The sequence below is a fragment of the Alosa alosa genome, chromosome 19, assembly GCF_017589495.1.
Source record: "Alosa alosa isolate M-15738 ecotype Scorff River chromosome 19, AALO_Geno_1.1, whole genome shotgun sequence".
NCBI lineage: Eukaryota > Metazoa > Chordata > Actinopteri > Clupeiformes > Clupeidae > Alosa > Alosa alosa.
In genome coordinates this window covers 3,701,839-3,726,107 of record NC_063207.1, presented here as the reverse complement: position 1 = coordinate 3,726,107, position 24,269 = coordinate 3,701,839, and the positions used below count along the sequence as shown (strand labels likewise).

General features: G+C 43.6%; 1 protein-coding gene across 1 annotated transcript in view; it reads left to right on the top strand.

Moving 5' to 3' along the window:
* Positions 1 to 75: 75 nt before the first annotated feature.
* si:dkey-288a3.2 (protein phosphatase 1 regulatory subunit 37) overlaps positions 76 to 24,269 on the top strand; it is a 28,405-nt gene continuing 4,211 nt past the window's right edge. The window contains exons 1-10 of the mRNA XM_048228261.1: positions 76 to 227; positions 665 to 762; positions 4,996 to 5,041; positions 6,842 to 6,942; positions 7,049 to 7,168; positions 8,859 to 9,006; positions 13,422 to 13,577; positions 14,154 to 14,266; positions 16,114 to 16,255; positions 17,451 to 17,617. Coding sequence (XP_048084218.1) covers positions 89 to 227; positions 665 to 762; positions 4,996 to 5,041; positions 6,842 to 6,942; positions 7,049 to 7,168; positions 8,859 to 9,006; positions 13,422 to 13,577; positions 14,154 to 14,266; positions 16,114 to 16,255; positions 17,451 to 17,617 — 1,230 coding nt within the window. The 5' untranslated portion in view covers positions 76 to 88. The remainder of the gene's footprint in view (positions 228 to 664; positions 763 to 4,995; positions 5,042 to 6,841; positions 6,943 to 7,048; positions 7,169 to 8,858; positions 9,007 to 13,421; positions 13,578 to 14,153; positions 14,267 to 16,113; positions 16,256 to 17,450; positions 17,618 to 24,269) is intronic.

Genomic DNA, 24,269 nt, shown 5'->3' with positions numbered 1-24,269 from the left:
CATGGGGAGTACCGTCAACCTGGGGAGTTTTTGCTAGCTCTCTCTCAAGACTGTAATATTGCTATTATCCCATGAGTGACTGTGAATTATGACAAAGCATGCTGACGAACATGGAGAGCACTTTTCAGATTCTATTGAAAAGGATGGAGCTGGAAAACATGTGTCTTTCCCTCCTGATAAGGAAATTGTCTCAGGGTTTGCAGAGTTCAAGGGCACTCAAAGTGGTGGTGAGTTTTGTTTTACTGTGTAAACCTGTGTAGCCTAGATGTGATCAGTAATATTGTCCCTGAACACACTCAAATAGCATGTGTTAGTGATCAGTAATATTTCCCCTGAACACACACAAATGGCATGTGTTGTGATCAGTAATATTTTCCCTGAACACACACATGGCATGGCACTATGTTTATTTGAATTCTTTCTTGTTGGATGCATATGGCACATGCACATGAAGGTTGGATGCACATACAGTATGCACCTAATGCAAAGTCAAAGAACCACCAAGTCTCAAGACTGAATATATCAAGTAGCCTAGAGTGTGTTTTGGTAAAATATTCTAAATGTTAACCTCACATGTGCTATTGACCAATTAACATTATATATCTGTAAATAGCACTTGAATTGTTGGTTAAATAATGGTTTAAAACCCTTTTCTTTATCTCAGGTGGCAGTCCTACTGTGGCAGACATTATCTCTGCCTATGAACAGAGCTGTGAGAAGCATCAAGTCGAGCCCAGCCTCAAAGCTGTGGAGCAGATCAAGGTTAGAGAGTGCATGACAAATGTCCAAGCTTCTTAGGAAGTTGCATGTGAAATTGCTGATGTTGCAGATTCATTAAAAAGGGTGGAAAAAACATTTATTAAAAAAAAAACATTACTGTATAGCATTTCCACAGAGGCCAGTATACTGTATGCACAAGGGCTCAGTCATACTATACAGTTGTGTTTATGAAGACGCACACAAATACAGTCACACACACACACACACACACTCACACACACAGGTATATCCACATAGATACACACACATAGCAACACAGATACAGTCACACATGCAGGCTTATCCACATAGACACAGGCATAGACCTATCCATACACACATACCCATACGCGCAAAGACACACACACACACACACACACACACACACACCTCCAACCAACCCCCCCAACTCACACACATACACGAGGCATGCATAATTCAATCCATGCAGCTATAGTTGTTTTACTTGGACCAGATATATTAAGAGCATCGGTTTCTCCTCCGCATAAATTTACGATTAGATCAAGGAGAATTATTTGTAGAAAATTAGAAGCTTTGGAGTGCTTACATTAAGCACACACTCAGTATTATCTTGGAAGTGTTAATGAACCCAATTGCTTTTGAAAGTAGTGTAGGTGGTCCCTTTTAAAAGAGTAAAATATGTATGGCTAAGTTGACGCTAAAAGGAGAGCTATTTAGTCGAGAGCAGCTAGTGCATACCTAATGAGACTATGCAAAATGGGGCTTGCTGCATGCTTAAAGAGCATATTTATTAAATTAGGTATTTTCAGGCAGGGATGTCCCTTGGGGATGGCTGTTGAGAAACTATTTAAAGCTTTTATTGCACCCGTGGGCTTCCACTTTTCTTTGAAATGTTTAAAGTGGATAAAACAGCGTCACTTTTGGTGCGTCTCTGTCTGGGCTGTAAACAATTGGAGGGGTAGCAGCCGAAGACTCGGGCTTTGAGTTTTACAGATGAACCTGATGCTTCAAGTTATTTCCTCAGTAAAGTCTAACCTTCCCAAATGAGTTTCTAACACTCATTCTGTGATCTTGTGCAAGAGCAATGCTGATTTGTCTTCTTGTGAAGCTATTCAGTTGATAATGGAGAGAGAGCAACAGATGAGAAATTCCCCTGCACTCTAACCGGTGTCATCGAAATAACAGAGCTTATAAACTTGTTTTATTGATATGATTTTCACAGATCTCTTGGGACGTCTTTATCAGGAGTGTCAGATAAGACAAGACAATGGACAAGGAAGCCATTTATTTCAAAGGCATCCATCAAACACTACATTTGCAGAAATCATATAATGCTATTAAAGTTTTGGTATAAGTTTTACTTTATGTGAACTGAGAGTAAATTGCAGTCACATACTCTACATGCATACTGTAGCTTGAATGTCATGAGAACTATGTTATGTTTTCTGTTTACTATGTTTACTGTATTTTTAGCACAAATACCACAGCTGGTGGTAACCTCTGGGTCTACCGTGATGCTGTGTATCATGGTAGTGCATCCTGTGTTGCCATTTAAGTAAAGAGCAGAAAAAGTCATGAAAGGCTTTGGCTTTGCCCAGGGAGAGCTGAGCTTGTGAGGAGTTTGGTTCAAACCAAAGCGTTTTCCCAAAGTGCTTGGTTCATATCCTTTCCTCCCCCTCCTCCTCCTCCTCTTCCTCTCCCTTTCTGGCTGTCCTCTCTGCTGGTTGTGAGAGCAGCACAGCACTTCAGCCGTTTGCAGTGAGCCCTCGACCCTCAGATTTGCAATAACGCCTCCACCTCGGATACGGAGAGGGTTTCTGTAATCCACATGCTCATATCTAAACACCATCAAGTATAAATAACTTTGGGACTTTTAATTTTTAATGTGCATCTTTACCCTCTGGACTACAGTCATCGATGATTAAAGGTCCTCTCTCTTCTCTCTCTCTCTCTCTCTCTCTCTCTCCCCATACCCCACTCTTTACCCCCTCTTATTTGCTGAATGGTGTGGACAAATTTATACTGTACTCACACAGCCTATGACAACAGCTCTCTCGTTCTACACAGCCAGACATTGGGATGTATGTTGTACATCATATTTGATATTATCAGTTTACAGATTCACAGCAGTCTGTTAAAGGTCGTATTTTGCCAATTGCCCTGCCATGCACTTGCAGAAAGCAGTACTGGTGAACAAAGCCAGATAGCAAAAATATTTTGAAAGTGAATTAAAATTTTGTGTACGTTTTCATCCTTTTAATGATAAATTAAGTTACTAATTTTGTCTATGCTCTTTCTAGACACTGCAGGTTTAATTGCTAATTGTTAACTGGGAATGAATATATTTGCATATTAATTAGCTCACAATTTACATTTTTAATTTGCTGCCTTCAAAGGCTGTGAGATAAAAGGTCGTGTTATTTTAAATAATTTATCCTTTATTGCAGAAAAGATGCTGAAAGGAAAATTTGCGGGCGAGTTTAACCCCTGAGAGCTTTTACTGTATAAAGTGTTCCAAATTCTTTTTTAAAACTAATTAAATGACGGGGGGCGGAGGGTGGGTGCTCAGAAACGTCCTCTCTACAAAGCCACCCAGAATATCGAGTGGTGGAGTGCATCTCCAGAACTGTAAGACTGAAGAATGGCAAATGCACAAGAGATGGCCTCAGCGGAAGTCAAGTTTATAAACTGCGTCCCATTTTGCCTGGGAAAGAAAATGCTCTCTTTTTATCATTTCATTTTCTTCTCTCCCTCCTGACATGTTAATACGTTTGGCACTTAGTCGTTTCATTTTTCTTGGGAAAAAAGGAAGAAAAAAAAACAAGCTGCTCAACGCGTCGGTTTAAAAAAAGTTCAGAAGTTTATTCATTTATGAACTTCTAGAAGTTTGTGAACAGCATATGAAGCGAGCAGTCCTGGTAATATTGATGGATGGGTTTCTGATGCTGTGCAGTATGCTAACGCCTGATAAACAGTTGACGTCCACATTATGTGTTTTAGACAGTGTAACCCACAAGTGTCTTTTACTTAATTCAAGCATTTTCACACTCACTGAAAGTTTCAAAGTCAATTATTCACCATCAAAGCAACACAAAGCAGTTATTTTACCTTACAGCTTTAAACTCACTCTGATACTATCTGACTTATGATATGGAGAATGACGTCTCTTACACACTCTCACGGCCTGAACGCTTGATATTGCACTATGTAACATTGTTGATCGAGTAGGATTGTGACCCTTTTAGTCGGTTGCTGACAAACTGGGTGCCATCTTAGTATTAAATGGTGTTGATTTATATCATGAAATGATATCGCCTGACTATATTTAGCTTCTTTATATTTACAAGTGTAGTGTCTGTTATTCATTGCATTATGCAAATTGCATGGCACGACTATAGATTAATTAAATGCAATTTGCTGAATATTATCCATTCTGTGTACTGTGTTATTCAGAGCACTGATTCCCTGCATAATACCCCAGTATTTACTTCCAAAATATACAGTGTAAACAGCTTGTGCAAGGCCTATTCTGTTGGCCATGTCCCTTTGTATTGCCTTGCCTTTGAACAATGAATCATATATTTGAAGATGAAAGACAACATGTGTCATATATGAGAATGAGTCTGCACACAAAAGCATTCGCCTCATTGGGGTCATCTGTAGCCTTCACTTGATGCAGGACTAATACAAATGATCACTTTCTGGAGACTTTCTGGAGACAGGGTAAACCATTGTTTTTCTTTTCTATAGGACTCTTATTATTATCAAGGATATGACTTGTAGGTGAGGGGGAAAGAAATCAAAACAAATCTCATCCGCTCTTTTGTGATGATGTCAGCATCAAATAATGCTGCTGATTCCTAAAATACCAAGCATTGGCAGCCTGTCCAGCTATGTGTCATTGAAATAAACCATTTACTGTATGTATATGGGCTGATGCTTTCAACAGTAAACTGGACTTATGCTTACTGCGTACCGGTAATGACTTACTGCAACTTACTGTATGGAACTAGCAGCCAGGCTACACTGAACGTGCAACAGAAGCGGAATGCATACGTATCCGTTGGTTATAGTGGAAGCTAATGGTTACAGCATTTGCTGGGCTAACGGTCTTCTTCAGTTCTGCATCTGCTATAGCCTGACTGTTACTAATTACTTCACTCTGACCTTAGAAAACATGGACTTGCTGTTGCACAATGTGACAATTAATGTGTGATCCGAAAATGATCTTGTCCTTCTTTATTCTGCCTGCAGCTAGTTGCCAGTGTTGGCACGAGAGCTGGATGTCTTGATCTAAGAGGTGAGTTAACATGTGCTCACATTTGACTGATGATGGGGAGGATACTCAGCCATACACCTATAACTCTCCAATTACAGCATATTACATTCATATTTGCTTGTTCTCTAAGGAAGAAGGCACTCACATTGACCATGATTGTGTCATGGTCCAAAATGCTTAATTTATCTTATTGCCTGTATCAATCATTGCTACAGACTTATATTTATAAACAGGCTCACTAATCATCACATTAGGTATACCAGAAATATTCTGCAGGGCAGGCTGCAATCAGTCTGTGAAATTATGCCATTCATCATTCATGCTGGTACCAAAGAGGATTAATTTCATTGCATGTTACATTTTGATTTCTGATTTGTGTTGGTCCTGGTCAAAAAAATGTTAAAGTGCTTCTATTTTTCTAAATTCAATTACAATTTTGGGTAAGGCTTATGGTGTTGGCAACATGCCTGTTTTGATAATGACCGTGTTCTGAGATGTGCCAATTAGTTTAGGGGGGATTAAGTCAACTTGATCCATTAACATTTGGTGCATTTTAGTAAACATTAGGAATAATGATTGCAGTATCAGGCCATGGAGATGAGACCACAAACATCATAAATATGCCACCTCTCATTTTCCTGCGTGCACAAACAAAAAGATAGTCGTGGAGTAGACAATTCTACTTTGAGTTGGGTAGGCCATAAACCACAGATTAGAACCAAATGCAAACATTGTGTTTGAGTGAAACTTTAAAGTGTTCTTGTTACGGTTCCATGGAGGGGACAGTGTTTTTGTCAGAACACCCAAGGAACGCAGGTCATCACACGTCCCTTCAGTGGTAAGCTACTCCTGGCATGAACTGATGCCATCTCCATGCCACCCTGCGTCTTTATCTGTGCTGGGCAGAGTGGATGAGGAAATAGGATTTCAGATCTACTTCATCTGCTAGGGTTAAGTGATTATTGTTTAAAAGAAGAAGAAGGGAAAAAAAAAAATGAAAAACGTAATAATTTTACAAATGATTATGCTAATGATGAATAAATGATCCAGTTCCCAACACACAGCTTGCAGCCATACGAGTTCCCCCTCTCTGGTCAGACAGATAAGGCTGTGCGAAGACGGGGGCCTAATAAACAGGGACCGCTGTGGTCATCAAAGTCATTCTCCAGGCTTTGTTTAAAAGTCATCTGCTTTTGAATAATCACAAGCCCTTTGATTTGGGTGCCAGTGACAAGGCAGGGAAGGCACTAGACGTGATTTTGTTTATACGCATGCACACCCCTCCTTAGAGCTCCGATCTAGACTCAGGGGTGTACAGTACAGTATATTACATTACATTAGACGTTACATTACATTACATTACATTACATTTGGCTGACTTATTTTTAGTCAAAGCGACTAACAACATGGTAAACAGTTTAAGCTTTTTAAAGCAATTCTCTCAACGATTCTAGGACAATTTAAAAAAGGTAGAGTACAATAAGAATAAGTGCATCAGTGAGTGCTGTTTTTAAACAGTCGAGTGTCAGTTCTAGTCAGGTGGTAAGTGCTAGAATCAGCAAGACTAGTTGTAAGTAGTGCTACGAGAGGAGATTGAAGATGGAGTTTTTTGAAGATGGAGATGGTATACACTGTATCAGTATACTGTACTGTACTGTACTGTACTATGTGTTGGATTTGTGGATGTGGTTGTGTTTTGTTGCTAAATTTCCAGTTTTATAGTGGCAAGTGACACTTCCTCTTGATTTGATTGTCTTCACAGATGTGAAAATAAACCTTTTTTCTGTAATGGATCTTTAAAATGTTTTTGATGTATTCCAGGTGAACAGCTGGATTACTGCTCATGTGAATCTCTTGAAGATATTTTGAAATTCATACAGTTTGATTCTATCAATCTTCAAGAGACAGAGCTTGAGGAAAATGTAAGTTTGTACATTAAGTGAATGTTTCTTTTGTGGTTAGTTATAAGAGACAGAGAAGTATTATTATTTATGCCTGTCTGCTAACAGCCATTTCATTATTTCATAGGGTGCATCATCCTTACTGGAAATGATTTTGTACTACGAATCGGCATGTCAGCTCAATATTTCATCCAACGTCCACATGGGCTTTGCTGGCTGGAAAGCCCTCGCACACCTTACCCGACAGGTACAGTACAGAGTGTGGAATCCCCAAGAAAGTATGTGTGGATGAATTACAGAGTTTTCTACAGCAGAATGTGGGGTAGCAGTATCTCACTAACAGAGTAGCAGTCTTTCAGTATTCAGTCCAAATGTATAGTGTATGTATATCATGACTAAAATTACATAATAGTCTCAGTATTTATATCACAAAGGTCTACATGTCCTTTAGCATTTTGCACTGATACCAAAACATGAATGAACATGCCATTTTATCAGTAATGTCAGTGTATTTGATGCACACCTTTTGTGTGGGCGAGTGTTGTTTCCACACCATGAGCTCAGTGCAGATGATGACTAGAGTTTGGATGGTATGACTAAAGATCCTTGATTACTCCGCTTTAATCCGCTCTGCTATTTGCTAGTGGATGCACTCCAACATGAACTTATTTAGCGCATGTCCATGGCAAAGGGGTGGGGTTGCGGTGTGTGTGTGTGTGTGTGTGTGTGTGTGTGTGTGTGTGTGTGTGTGTGTGTGTGTGTGTGTGTGTCTTGGTGTGTGTGTGTGTGTGTGTGTGTGTGTGTGTGTGTGTGTGTGTGTGTGTGTGTGCGTGTGCGTGTGTGTGTTTGTGTGTGTGTGTGTGCGTGTGCGTGTGTGTGTCGCGTGTGCGTGCGCGTGTGCGTGTGGCGTGTGTGTGTGTGTGTGTGTGTGTGTGTGTGTGTGTGTGTGTGTGTGTGTGTGTGTGTGTGTGTGTGTGTGTGTGTGTGTGTGTGTGAGGATCTGATGGACTTCAATGATGCCACCACTGGCACTCTCTCTGGCTGTGTCTCTCAAGATCAATCAAATCAGGTCTCGAGGAAATACGGTTAAAAAAGGCCAAGATGAGACAGACAGAAGGAAAACAAAAAGAAAAGAAAGGGAGAAAAAAAATCTGGACATCTTTTGATGCGATGGACCTAGGGATGAAATCTAACAATGGCCTCCAGATTTGGCAGCCGCAATAGTCAGAAACTTGTTTTCCATGTTTGATGTTTTGCTGCCCATTCAGACAGGTGAGTGGTTTGATGAAAGGACTGCAGGTGAAACTGAGAGAGTGAGAGAAACGGTGCGGCCAGTCCGTAGGAAGGGCAGAGTCAGGCCCCTGAGCCTGTTTCCATGCCTATCTCTCTCTCTCTCTCTCTCTCCCCTCTCTCTCTCTCTCTCTCTCTCTCTCTCTCTCTCTCTCTCTCTCTCTCTATCTGTATCTACAGTATCTCTTCCCTCTCTTCCTGTCTTTCTCTACCCCCCTTGTCCTCCTCCCTCCCCTCATCCATCCCTTACCTTTCTATCCTTCCCTCTCCTCCACTCTCCTTCTCTCCATCACTCCTTCTCTCTATCACTCCTTCTCTCTATCACTCCTTCTTGCCTTACCCCACAAAACCACCAACACCACCACCACCACCACCCCATCCCTCCCTCTCCTTCACTCTCCCTCTCTCCATCCCTCTCTCCTCCCCCCCACAGACACACACAACTATCACCACCTCCACTCTCCCTCTCTCCATCCCTCCCTCTCCTCCACTCTCCCTCTCTCCATCCCTCCCTCCTCCACTCTCCCTCTCTCCATCCCTCCCTCTCCTCCACTCATCCATCTCTCCATCCCTCCCTCTCCTCCACTCCCCCCCCCTCTCCATCCCTCCGTTCCTGTGAGTGACGGCTGTCTGTTTGGTGTGGACAGAGTAGCTGCCTGTGGAGGCTGGATGCGTGCAGCATGCCCATGGTGGAGTACCCTGCGCAGGCCTTGTCAAAGGCGCTCCTCGCCAGCAGGCTGACGGTGCTGCACCTGGACGGGGCCAGCCTCAGTGGCAGACCGCTCTTCACTCTCGGTACGCTGCACTCTCACGGAGGCTTCAACCGCTCACTCAACGGTCACCACGTCCATCACTAACACTGGGACTAACGCTAACAAACATATATATTTAAGTGTAAAAATAAAAATATACTTGTAGGAGGAGGAGGAGGAGGAAGCCTTTACTATTGGTAGGCTGCAAGCTCATGGAGGCTTTAACCATGCACTCAACAGTAACCATGTGGAACACTAACAAACATAGATATATTGTTATTATTGTTATATTCACTCACGGTAGGCTGCACATTCATGCAGGCTTCAACCATGTACTCAACAGTAACCGTGTGTACTGTAACACTTGTAGAAATTGAAATGGAAAAGCATAAGAGGAACTCTTAACTCTCCTGACCGTGTGTGGCCACAGGTAACGCCAACACTGAACAGCACAGCTGTGTATCACACTTCTGAACTAAAGTGTAGAAATTAAAATAAGACAAATGTGTGGCCATGACTAACACTAACTCTGAACAGCACGACCATGTAACTCTGAACAACACGACCATGTAACTCTGAACAACACGACCATGTAACTCTGAACAGCACGACCATGTAACTCTGAACAACACGACCATGTAACTGAACAACACGACCATGTAACTCTGAACAGCACGACCATGTAACTCTGAACAACACGACCATGTAACTCTGAACAGCACGACCATGTATCTCTGAACAGCATGACCATGTATCACACATAGTGAGGTTAAAAATATTCTAACACTAACAAACATATGAATTAAAGTGTAGTGAAATTAAACAAAAAATGAATTTAGGGGCAGAGTTCAGCTGTTTAGATGCTGTCGGACACTCAGTGCTTGAATGCATTGAAGGGTGCTGCATACAGACACACCAACAAATATGAAACATACAAAATAAAACATATACATGACATGCGCTATTATTTAATAGGCTACATATTCTCTTTAATGGCAGATTTTCATTCTCATGTACACAAGATTGGCTATGTTTACTGCATAACACTAACACTAACAAACGTATATCAGTGTTGTGAAATGAAATTGAAAACATATTTGTACTGAATTATTTAATACAAGCACATAGTTTTAGTTTTTAACCAATAAACTTAAAACGGTGTATTAGAGCTGATATTTTACTCAATTATCTCTCTTTTGTGCAGGGCCCAAATACTCTAATCTTATAAAGTAGCATATGTATTTATTTAATTTTGTTTATGTATTACTCTTTCCTTATAATACAACCACATTGCTGTGTGCGTAGATACAGAAGAAAGGTGAACTTCCAACCTCATGTGCACTTTGAGATTTATTTTTCAGGCTTAAAATATATGATAAGGTTTGATATGAAATCAGAGCACTAGAGGAGGCTTTGCTGGTACAGTATGGAAACTAAGAGCTCTTCTCTCCTATCTAACAATGTAACACTGTACAGACAATTACATGGATTAAGTTGTGATTAGGTGAAATGAGATGTGACGTCGAACAGTGCGGCACTTTTAAGATAATTAATGCAAATTGAATTGAGAGGTGTATCATCCGTCGTCATCTTTCTGTCTCCTCGTGTTTAAGGCCTGCCTCCTGTGGTGTCCCTCAGATGGGCTGTTATCGTGTAGGTACATGCGCGGGAATTATACTGTACACACCTACCACTGCAGCAGCTCAGAATTAAGACGTTAAGACACAGAGTCACCTTCAGCAGGCACAGCAGAGCTTCTCTGTGGCACGCGTGTCATAGTGGAGTGTGTGCCGCCATAGAGACGCTGTCAGGTGTGTGTGTGTGTGTGTGTGTGTGTATGGCTGTGCCTGCCCAGATAAGCAGTGTCCGTTCACAGCCCTGGCCAGCAGGAACAGATGACGGTGGACAGGGCGAGGCATGGCAGATTTTGGCCCTGCGACCCTAACAGCCAGAGCCACCCGGGATTAGATGTCCTAATCTTCTGCCTGTCACTTCACACGCTGCTGAGTCCGCACACACACACGCACACACACGCACGCACACACACACACACACACACGCACGCACGCACGCACACACACGCACACACACGCATGCACACACACGCGCACGCACGCACACACACGCATCCACGCACACACACCAGTGCACTGTGGAGACATGCACGCACGCACGCACACACACGCACACACACACACACACACAGAGCCAACACAACCTGATCTCATTAGACCACAGGCAGCTAATAATGTGTAATTTCCAATGTGCGTTTAATATGCTCACCTGGTAGAAAATGGAAGCACAGAACAAGGTCATGGGATGTGTTCCACAGGGTCTGTGTCTCTGACAAACGAAGTGTCTTTATGGCAGGCTGATTTGGAAAAACGCAAAGTGTAAAAGAATTACACCGCTGAACTGTCGCTGCTTGCGTGAGGTGGGGAGGTCCTGTCAGTGCAGCGAGGGGGGAAAGCAAATCTAGGCGTCTCTTGCTCTCTTTCACTTCTCTCCTTCTGTACATTTCTTTCTCTGTGTTCTTCTTTCTCCCACTCATCTCTCATTTTCTCTCTACTGTTCTGCTGTCCGTCTCTGTGACTGTGTCACTCTGACTTTCTGTTTCTCCCTCTCCATCTTTCTGCTCTCTCCCCTCCTCTCTCTCTCTGACTGTGTCTCTGTCTGTTTCTCCCTCTCCATCTTTCTGCTCGTCTCTCTCCCTCCTCTCTCTCTCTCTCTGACTGTGTCTCTGTCTGTTTCTCCCTCTCCATCTTTCTGCTCGTCTCTCTCCCCTCCTCTCTCTCTCTCTGACTGTGTCTCTGTCTGTTTCTCCCTCTCCATCTTTCTGCTCGTCTCTCTCCCCTCCTCTCTCTCTCTCTGACTGTGTCTCTGTCTGTTTCTCCCTCTCCATCCATCTCTCTGCTCATCTCTCCCTTCCTCTCTCTCTCGTTCTCTGTGGTGTGGAGAGAGGGCCCTGTCCCTTTAAGCCCTGGGGGTCTGTTTGATATTTCGGGGCTGCTCTGCCGCCCCTAGTGCCTCTCCGCGGGGCGCCCAGCTGCTGATCATTGCTATTGATCGGCGGGGCCCTGATTGCGGGACTCGCTGTGCCGCGCCGAGGAGTCCCCAAAATCAATCCAACGACCCCCATTTAGTTCCTACTGTGCATGATGACAATGTTGGCATTCCACATGCAACCCAAAGGGGCCTGATCAAATCTGCTGCATTGATTTCAGGAGACAGTAGTGTGTTGCCGCCAACAAACTGCCAAAGAACAAGATTATGTTTTTTGTTGTTGTTGTTGTTTAGAAAGGATAGAGAACAACATTTTAACAATGTTGTCATTAGCAACAATAGAAATAATGGTAATACAAAGTCTAATTATTCCGATGTTATTTTATTTATTTATGAGGGCGATAAATGTTGTTCTAATGCACCCCGTGCTCCTTTTACATTGCGGTAGCCCCAGCGTTATTTTGGTGGGTGATCATTTGTTTCCAACACAATTACTGTATTTTTCCTGTCGAAGTATAGGCTCGGCACCATGGATTTGTGCCCTTGCTTTGTGTTCACCTCACAAAAGACAGGTCGTCTTCTTGGAGTTGGTACTCGGTGTCCAAGTGTCAGTGTTCTGTTGAAGCAGTGTTGTACATCGTTTATTGTATTGCTCTTTTTGTATATTGTGTAGTTATTACTATTACCACTACTACTACAACTACTACTACTACTACTACTATTACTACTACTACTACAGTAAAAATAATAATAATAATAATAATAATAATAATAATATAGTAATAGCAAAATTTGTCACCACTTAGGCCTGTACTTCCCTTATTAATGCTTATTAATGCTAGCATAATGCTACAGTCATTATAGTTTCCACAGTCTAATAATAGAATTTATTATTCCATGGTCTAGGTTGAAAAGGGTGTCGTTTAAAAAGTGATATACTACACCTATGAAGTAGATCTGGTAAAAAAAAGTTTAATCGCTGTTCCATATCAATGCTTATGAATGGTAACTATAACAACGATATTAGGACGACAGTTGAGCCTGGAGGCAGGCTTCACAACAATGGAAAAAACTAACGTTTTTAGCTCTAAAACTCATTTAGTATTAATAATTGATTTCATATTTATTGTGCCCTTCGATGTGTCCATTATCAGAAATAAATGGACTTCGCAGACGCTTCCGCGTCGTCCATTTATTTCTGATAATGGACACCTCGTCGGGCATTATCCCTTACTCATAACATATAGAATATAGAATTCATGAATTCTGAACAGCCAAGAATGCATGTTGACACATCAGGTGGGTGACACGTCTGTGTCTGTGTCTGTGTCTGTGTCGGTGTCTCTGTCTGTGTCTCTGTCTCTGTCTCTGTCTCTCTCTCTGTCTCTCTCTCTCTGTCTGTGTCTGTGTCTCTGTCTCTCTCTCTCTCTCTGTCTGTGTCTGTGTCGTGTCCAGTGGGGACTCTGAAGCAGAACGCTGTGCTACAGGAGCTCAGCCTGGCCAGTAATGGTCTGAACAGCTACCAGGACGCCATGCAACTAGGAGACCTGCTGAACAGCAACCGCTGCCTCCTCCTGCTGGACCTCAGCAACAACCTCCTAGCTGATGAGGGTAAGGGTGGTGAGGGGCCTGCTGGACCTCAGCAACAACCTCCTAGCTGATGAGGGTAAGGGTGGTGAGGGGCCTGCTGGATGGCAGATATAGCAACGGAGTCCATTACCATACCATATGTTGACCTTTGACCTTTTTGTTTGTAGAGTGAATGATACAGAAGTTTCATTTTGAATAAAAGGCCAAGGACACTGTTATAGTATTAGTATAATCATTTATAGTAAAGTGTATTATAGATTGATTACAGGCTGATTAAATGCCTGCAGTAGTGTTTATTTGTGGTATGGATTAATGTATTGGGGGAGAATTAGCTGGCTTGCCAACTATAGCTACTGTATTCTATAACTGCAATGATATATACTGTAATCATTCAACAATAAGTAAAGCCTCATTCTTGTTTTGACATGATGCCTTTAAAATTAAAAAAGGGAAGTCATTCATTACGGTTCCAATGTGGTGAGGACGTTGCTGTTATCATTCCAGTTAAGGTATAGTATAGTTGGTCGTGGGGAGATTCTGTGAGTGTGTGTGTGTGTGTGTAGATGCCAGTGATGAGTGTGTTTGCCTCATGGACAGGTCTAGAGGAGATATGTGCAGGGCTGACGTCTCAGCAATCAGGTCTGAGGTCTCTGGTGCTTCTCAACAACCAGATCACACATGCTGGCATGGTGCCTTTAGCAAATGTTTTGGTAAGCATTATGGAAAACAACACACACACACACACACACATACACACACAGACACACACAGACATACACACACACACACATACACACACACAAACACACACAACGACACAGACAGACAGACAGACAGACAGACAGACAGACAGACAGACAGACAGACAGACAGACAGACACACACACACACACACACACACAGACACAGACACAGACACACAAACACAAACACTCAAACACAAACACACACACACACACACGGGATCGTTGGTCATGATCATATAAAAAAACAAACAAATGCTGCCAAAATGACTGTGTGAGCTGTGTGTCAGTATGGTGTTTTCTGTGTTCTGAAGGAGGCTGCCCTTGACTGATGTGGATGTGTGTGTGTGTGTGTGTGTGTGTGTGGGCGGGGGGGTAGGTTGAACAGATGAAATGATAAGATCTGGAGGCTGTGTACTTTGTCATGTTTTTGTTGTCATTAAATCAGGCTCCGTCCTTAATAAGTACTGCACATTAACTCACTCCAGAGGCCGTGGATCAAGTGCTTATGAATGTCCCTTTCTCATGTGAACATCTCAGCTCTGCTTTGATCCTTAATAACACCCGTTCCGTTTTAGTCTGCTCTGATTGTCAGCGTAAACTGTACCTTTCTGTCTTGTCGGGGCCATTGGTAAAAATCAAAAGCTGACAAATTAACGGCCTATTCTCTTTTCATCCAAAGACCCCTCAGCTTATTCACCGCGTCTCAAATCCAGGCCAAAAATACAACATGTACGTTCCATTTAGCCCTCCCTGTTAGAGAAAGGAAGAGTTTGATTAAATAATAGATATGTGTTTAGAGGCTTCTCATGCGGTCTGTCATTAGGAAGGAGAAGTAGACACCCTTGCGACCATAATGAATATAATTAGTCCGACGGCTGCTCGTGTCAAATATGACGTAAGAAGCCTGCTATTAACCTTTTCTCTTTTACTTCTCGCCTTCTGGGTGCCTCAAAAGAGTCGACAAAGTGAGAATCCATTATCTGGTCAGGCGTAGAAGTACTCTGATCAAATGAACACCAGTGAATTATATTATTTAACATAATAGCAATCAGTTAGACGAGAGAGGCCTCCATGCCAATGCGTGTGACAGTGATGTGAAGGTGGAAGGAGACCATCAGATACAGTTCCCCAGCGAGGGTGAAATCCATTTTCCTTCGCTTAGTCAAAAAGAAAGGGGGGAAAAAAAAGTTGTTACTCGTTGGTTATCAGAGTAGCGTTAGATATGCACAGCAATTATGCCCAAATCGAATGAATAAACAAACCTGGCAACGCACACGTCACACGTGTTAGTGCTCATGTTGTGCTGTCGCTGACTTGCCCCCCCCCCAGTGTTTTTGGTTCGGCGAGAGAGAGAGTGATGGCACTGAGGTTGACGAACGGGAGCGTCGCCTCGTCGTTTACGCAACGTCGGCGCTCCCTGGTGTCCCGCTGCCATCACCTGCTTTATGGCCCTGCTAATCAGGCCGCAGACGTGACGTGACGCCGTGAACGGGCTCCTGAGGATCCTGCCGGTGGCGTGTGGTGTGTCGGGCGGGACGTGGGCCGTGAGTAGGTGGCTCAGGCATCGCCAGTTCATCACTCTATGATGTGTTCACATTACGCTCTCTCATACAGCCATCACTAGCAACTCAAGATATAGTGCTCTCTGCAGTGTGTGTGTGTGTGTGTGTGTGTGTGTGTGTGTGTGTGTGTGTGTGTGGTTGCATAGGTGTGTGTGTGTGCGTGTGTGTGTGTGTGTGTGTCTGTCTAGTCCAAAACTGCAAACAATACTATTTCCTTTATTACACTTCTTTTTTTGTTTGGTATTTCAGCCTGATTTAAAGACACTTGAAAGTTTAAAACTGGACCAAAATCAGCTGCAGAATGAGGGTGTCCACATCCTGAAGGAAGCCCTGATGAGGAACAGGTCCATCCTAGTCCTCGGTCTAGCAGACACGCAGATCACCTGTGAAGGTTTGTTACTTAGACTAGCCCCTTTCTAGTGTCATGGTATGAAACTATGGTTACACTTTACTTGACAGTGTTGACATAAGAGTGACATGACACTGTCATGAACGTGTCATAAACAAGTCATAAACGTTTATGACATAACGCATCTGTTATTAAGTGACATTCGGTTTTTGTCATAACAAGTTAGGGTTAGGATTAGGGTTAGGTTTAGATAGATAGATAGATAGATAGATAGATAGATAGATAGATAGATAAATAGATACTTTATTGATCCTCAAGGGGAAATTCAAGGGTATCAGTAGCAAACAGACATAACACACAACATGCACTTACAGCAGAAATGGTAAACATAAGTATAAGTATAAACATATAACTAAACTCCACTGTACAATAAAGACAGTAGAAGATAAGAAAGATAAGAAAACTAACAAAACTAAATACTAAATACACTATATAAGTTAAATTAAGAAAAGTCCAATGTGCTTGAGGGTAATCAAGCATAAGACGCTTGTAGTGACGGCCGGGACTGGTGAGGTGCTAAAAGGAGTGAGTGTCATGGTGAAGGTGCAAACAGTAGTCCAACATTAGTCCAACAGTGCAAGAGTAAGGTCTAGAGACCAGCATAAATAATATAGACAAATAGGAGAGTAAGTGTAATGTAGACAAGGTAGAATAAAAAAAAACTATGTCAGTGCAAGAACAGGGTTAGAGGTTAGAGTTAGGGTTAGGATTAGGGTTAGGGTTAGAGGTTAGGGTTAGGATTGAGGTTAGGGTTAGAGGTTAGGGTTAGGGTTAGGGTTAGGGTTAAGGTTAGGGTTAGGGTTAGGGTTAGAGGTTAGAGGTTAGGGTTAGGGTTAGGGTTCATCTGTCATGACAGTGTCGTGTGTTCAGTCCATTTCCATTGCATCACTAACAATAAATCTGCTATTGAATTGAAACCAGGAGGTACATATGGGGAATGATGGGCAAAGAGCAAAGTCACTCAAATAGCAAAGTGTCTCGTGGGGCCCTTAATATCATATTGACATATTGTCACTATACACAACATTGTGTTTTTAGTATACGCACTGATATGATGCCGTTGAACTTTGAGCTGAGTCTGTCTGTCTTTCTGCATTTCCACTATTTATTCCGGTTTTATGTATGTATGTATGTATTTGTTTATTTATTTTTTTATTATTTGTCTAAATGGCTGTAGGTGCTGTGGCCTTGGCCGAGTTCATTGCGGAGAGTCCACAGATACGACATCTGGACGTTCGTAGGAACCATATCCTCTGCGGGGGCCTGATGGCCATCTCTCTGGCCCTGAGAATCAACCATTCTCTTATCGCTCTAGACCTGGACCAGACGAGAAAGGCAGAAAAGGTCAGCCTCATAGCCCCATCATTCTTTAGAACCGCCTCTGTCACAATAACGTCTGACCTTTAGAACCGCCTCTGTCACAATAACGTCTGACCTCTTGATCCTTATCGGGCTTTTTTTATCTGCCGAGAGATTTGGTTTTGGACCTTTTTGGCTGGGACTTGTCAGAGACCTTATCTTATCCTTATCTGTTTTTTCATGATTATTTTATTGTTTTCAGTCATTAATGTAAATTGGAATTGGTGTTAAATGCTACATTGATGCTGATGAATAGTTTCCTCTCAGGGATAATTGGTCTCCTGTCAAGAGTTCAAAAATCACATGTAAGACACACACACACACTCACACTCACACTCACACTCACACTCACTCACACACACACACACACACACACATACATACATGCACACACGCACACACACACACACACACACACACACACACACACACACTCACACTCACACTCACACACACACTTACATGCACACACACACATACAGTACACACACACACACACACACACACACACACACACTCACACTCACACACACCTCACACTCATACTCACACACACACACACACACACACACACACACACACACACACACACACACACAAGCACCCTCCAGTGCAGCCGGCGTTTCAAACACATCAGCCTACTTCCATGTGTATGTTTTTTTCGAATTGTGTGTGAAAGGCCCAGGGAAAATGATGCCACAACTTAAAAACACGCCCCTGCAGGAATAGGGAAAAAAAATAATTAAGCACACTTGCCATCTGTTTGTCATGATTTTATCTCCTCTCTCTTATTTGCATGCTAAAGAATTAATTGGAATCTCCAAGGAAAGCAATTCTCACTTTAAAACAAACTCTAAAGCGTGTTCTTGTTTAGTACCAAACTTTGTTTTCAGTGTCGTTTTGATCCATTAGATTTTTTTTTTTTTCATGTTTTGTTTTGTTCCAATTGTCAACTCTATTTCTGCCTCCTGTCAATCTCCCTTCCCAACACTTGTCATTTATTAGCAGCTATGTGGCTGCTCTTCCACAGCGTCGCCAGACTTCCACTTTGCCTATATATATCTTAGTGTGTGTGTGTGCTGTGTATGTGTGTGTGTGTGTGTGTGTGTCCTGCCCATATTAGTCATAACAGGAACAGCAGGTCGTTCTGGAGAAAGTATAGCAGGTGATATTTAACACATTAGAATACAGAACATATGGTTGCCAGATAACAGACAGCTTGAGCAGATATGGGCCGGATTTGGGCCAAATGTGGTGTGATTTCCGGGTGCGGCGCTGTTGGGGGCAGAGTTTTACCCCAGATTTAGGGGCACAGCTGGGAATTGTCTGGGCTGCCTAGAACGCGGGGCGAGGAGTGACAATTGTATTAAAAAGCAAATCTTTCCATCAGAAGACAGCGGGTGGCCAGATCAAGGGGTCTGATTCAGTCGCACTGAATTCCCTGAGCTGGGGGAAAGTGAAATTTCATGTTTCAAAAGAAAAGACTGTGAGTGTGTGTGTGTGTGTGTGTGTGGTGCAATTTCACATGCGCATATTTAAAAGGCAAAAAGGTGGCCAAGAGGAAATGTAGGTCTTTGTTTACAGCCTCTAGTTTTGCATGTCTTCGTCTTCTGTGCTCTATTTGATCATTGCCCTGTTTTTGTTTGTACGTTAATTATTAATTATTTACCCCATTCAAATATTTATGGATTGAGCCTCTCCGAACACAACACTCATAGGGCAGCTCATTTAGAGCTGTCTTAACGTGGTGCTGTGTGTGTGTGTGTGTGTGTGTGTGTGTGTGTGTGTGTGTGTGTTTTTCAGTCCATTCCTTACCAGTGGGACATTGCTGTTTGACACGCGAGCAAATGTTAGGTTCACACACAACATCTGATTGATGTCATGGTCAGCTGTTTACTGGTCTTTTGCGAGTCAAATATTGGTTTCAAAATAACCACCAACATCCCAGCTAGTACTTGAATACCAGTGTGATTGTTGCAGTGTTCTCTTTTGTGTAAACACACACACACACACACACTCTTCCAAACTCTCACACACACACGCATACACACACTCTTCCAAACTCTCACACACACACATAGGCTCGTTGGGTTTACTTGCATGTATCAGGAAGGTTTATTTAAAAAATCCCCAACCAATAAAAGGAATGTAACATCTTTCCCTGTGGATATGATTTAAAAATGTGGCTCTCATTTGGGGTGTAATGTCACATTAGTCTTCCTGCTCTTTAGCAGAGGCCTCACAGAGGCATCAGGAAGATGGCATATGCGGCCGTGCCGAGGGTGAGTGGTGTGTGTGTGTGTGTGTGTGTGTGTGTGTGTGTGTGTGTGTGTGTGTGTGTTTGGGGGGGTGTCTGGGGGGACCTCTCCAAGTGGAACTAAGGGATGTTTGGGGGGCCGTCAGTGTTGAAGTGGTCTGTCATGGTGCCTGAGTCCTGGACGTCAGTGGCTGACCAAGCGTGCTGGCACAGAGCAGGTTCTCACTCGTGGGACCACTGACAGATCATCACAGCCTGAGCGGCCCAGGCCCCAGTGCAGACATTAATTTGCACGCGACGACGCATAATTTGTCGCATACGCTATCAATAATAACACACACCATTACATACATGCTCATATCACACACACACACACACACACACACACACGCACACACTACACACGCACACACACGCGCGCACGCACACACACACACACACAATATACGCACATATACACACACACACACACACACACACACGCATATATACGCACACACACACGCACACGCACATATACGCACACACACACACACACACGCACACACACACACACATTTATCACACACGTGCTGCTAAGCATTATCGCCAAAGATATTATAGTCGCGACACGCGACACGCTATTGCTATACGCCATTGCCACAGCACACACAAACATGCATTTCATTAATAATAATAATAATAATATTATATACGCCATTGACACGCTATATATACAGACACACACGCCAAGACACAATAATAATAATATCATTACTACACACGCCAAGCAGACATTACACACACACACACGCACGCTGGCCATTAATAATAATATCGCGACGCGCATTAATATCAAAGACGCGACATATATACGACGCATTGCCATTGTCAATAATAACACACACACACACACACAATAATAGACACACAATACAGACACATAGTCGCGACGATAAGTTATCATCATCATATTATATACGTTATCAATACAGCGGTTACTTCATCGCATTTACAATACGCACGTTATTGATATCGACGTAAGCATTACACGCGACGTTATTATATACGCGACACACATACCAATAATAAATACGGCTGCCGGTTTACAGATATTAAGGCCACACAGGCATTAATGCGACGCATACACACGCTATTATTAGCAATGCGACACACGCACACACACACATACACACACACACACGCACATACACACACACTCATGCACGCATACACACACACAAACACAAACAAATATGCAAAACTCTCTCTATCTCTCTCTTTCTCTCTCTCTCACACACACACACACACACCCACACATACACACACACATGCAAATATACTCACAGCGTACACACATACACATACAAGCATACAAAATGCATACAAACAGACACACACACACACACACACACACACACACACTGTGAGACTCATATTCATGCTCCTGCTGAACTCCAGACCGGCCTCTCTCAGGACGGCAAGACAAGCAAAAGCATTAACATGGTTACAGTTGTGTGTTTCTGTCTCAGACAGTGGTAGTGTCACTGTTATTGATGGCAGTACTACTCCTCATCCACACCTACTCCCCTCACACACACAATGTCACTCTATCACACACACACACACACACACACACACACACACACACACACACACACACACACACACACACACACTCACTCTTACTGTTGTTGTGTATTTGTATGTTTGTGTCTGAATGCACACATGAGAGAAGGTGGGACAAGCTGGGCTATGAGGTGCTTATGAAATGTCTGTTCCCTGCTTAAGAGAGAGGGAGGCTTTTAAATAGGAGGCTATTGAATAAGACTGGAACAGTTCCATGCACACATCAGTGTCATTCCAGCATGTTTTGTACAATCAAAATAATTTATTTAAATCTCTTGCTCCCCCCGGTTAATCAACCAGTCCATATATCTGTTCCACTCTAAAAACCCAGCTTCTCTCCTCCTCTTCTCCTCTTCTCTTCTCCCCTCCTCCTCTCCTCTCCTCCTCTCATCTCCTCTCCTCTCCTCTCTCTCTCTCTCTTCTCTCTCCTCTCCTCTCCTCTCTTCTTTTCTCCTCTCCTCTTCTCTCCCCTCACTCTCTCTCTCCTCTCTCTCTCTCTCTCTTCTCTCCCCTCACTCTCTTTCTCTCCCCTCTTCTCTCTCCACTCACTGCCACTGCGTGCCTGCTCTGCACTCCTGCCACCACTCTCCACCTGCCTCTTCTCCCCTCCTCTCCTCTTCTCTCCTCTCCCATCCTCTTCTCTCCTCTCCCCTCCTCTCTCTCTCTCTCTCTCTCTCTCTCTCTCTCTCTCTCTCTGATGGTGTATTTCTGGGTAAAACAGGCATGTTTGCCAGCTGTGTAATTTTACTGTGCTGCTCACATGACCAGGGTGGGCCCCCTGTGATGCGCGCAGGGTGTAATCATTGGGATGTGGTCGGCCGGGGAACCGTCACCCGACCCGTCCCGTGGGGAAGAAGGGAAGCGGGTCGGTCTCTGGGCACGATGTTGACCATGGCTGTTTGTCGGTTGTTTTCCCCTGTCCAGGGTGGCGGATGTGTGTGTGTGTGTCGGCTGCATGATAGGTGTGTGGCATGGCCGGTGTGTGTGTGCGTGTGATGTCCGTGCGTCCAGGTGTCCAGGTCTTTTGTCCAGTGTGCCGTTTCTGTGCGTCCAGGTCCAGGTATTGGCGTGCATCCGTTATTGATGACCCAGCATGATATTGCATAATGTGCTGATGATGATGTAATAGGTGTGTGTGTCCAGATGATGCGTCCAGGCAGGGTATCTTTGCAGGTTATTAGGCAGTGTGTGTGGAACAGGTCCAGAGGGGGAAATATCGCAGGGTCATCAGGTTGCTCTGCACAGTTTTTCTAGTTTTTCCGCCTTTGATCGTCATTGCTTGGATCTGTCTCCCTGTCATTTTAGTAGCTCTACTTTTCCCCATCAACGCAGGCAGAGGTGTGACCTACTGATTCTCAAGAAGCATCCCTTTTTTCTCTCTCCAGCTGATAACCAGAACGAGAGGAGAGAGAGAGAGAAAGAGAGAGAGAGAGAGATTTGCAGAAGGGAGCAAAACACCATATAAGCCAAAGGGTTCAGAGGCTTGGACTGAAACACTGGGCTTTGAAATGTTGCCTCTCACAGGGAAGGTTTTTTAGAGTCGTGTTTCTAGACTAAACACATACCATCTGGAATGGAAATTAAAAACGTGTTAGTCCATTAAAAACCTGATAAACCCTGTTTTTTAAATGTCACAATGATTTATCATTGTCTTACTGTGCTTACAAAAGTGACATGGCATGCAAGCATAGAACAAGAAGAAGAGATAGATAGATAGATAGATAGATAGAGATAGTTATGTATATGTATAATAGAAACTTTATGTGCATGTGAATGTAGATATTAACTTCCAGATTCCTGTGCATAATTTGTCCTGTCATAATGGCTTGTCAGTCCCTTGGCATGCCCTCGATGGCCAGCCGGCCCAGATACTCCGGCACCAGCAGAGCTGAGAGATCCGCCAGGCTCATCTGAATATCATGAGGCCCTTTAGCCACTCGGCGCCTCTATCAGGGCAGGCTCATCCACACAGAACCTCTGCTCATTTAGCCCCATTCAAATAACTTGAGGGTCTGGCCTCTGCTAACGCTAGCGCTACTCCTGCTACTGCCTCCACTGCCCCTGCTGAATGCTCTGCTAACGCTACTCCTGCTACTGCCTCCACTGCCCCTGCTGAATGCTCTGCTAACGCTACTCCTGCTACTGCCTCCACTGCCCCTGCTGAATGCTCTGCTAACGCTACTCCTGCTACTGCCTCCACTGCTCCTGCTGAATGCTCTGCTAGCGCTACTCCTGCTACTGCCTCCACTGCTGCTGCTGAGGCTGTTGCAAGCTTACCCTGCTACTGCCTCCACTGCTGCTGCTGAAGGTTCTTGTTAACTTTAGCGCCATCTCTGGGTTACTGCCTCCACTGCTGCTGCTGAAGGCTCTGCTAGCGCTACTCCTGCTACTGCCTCCACTGCTGCTGCTGAAGGCTCTGCTAACGCTAGCGCTACTCCTGCTACTGCCTCCACTGCTGCTGCTGAAGGCTCTGCTAGCGCTACTCCTGCTACTGCCTCCACTGCTGCTGCTGAAGGCTCTGCTAACGCTAGCACTACTTCTGCTACTGCCTCCACTGCTGCTGCTGAGCTGGCTCTGCTAATCCAGCACTACTCTGCCGCTGCCTCCTGCTGCTGCTGAAGGCTCTGCTAATCCATGAAGACTACTTCTGCTACACCTCCCCACTGCTGGTGTGCAAATGTGCTCTATTTAGATTGTTTTTCCCGCAAACTACTTCAGTTAGATTTCGGCATCCATCTTGTACCACAAGAGTATCAATGCTCCCTTTTTCAA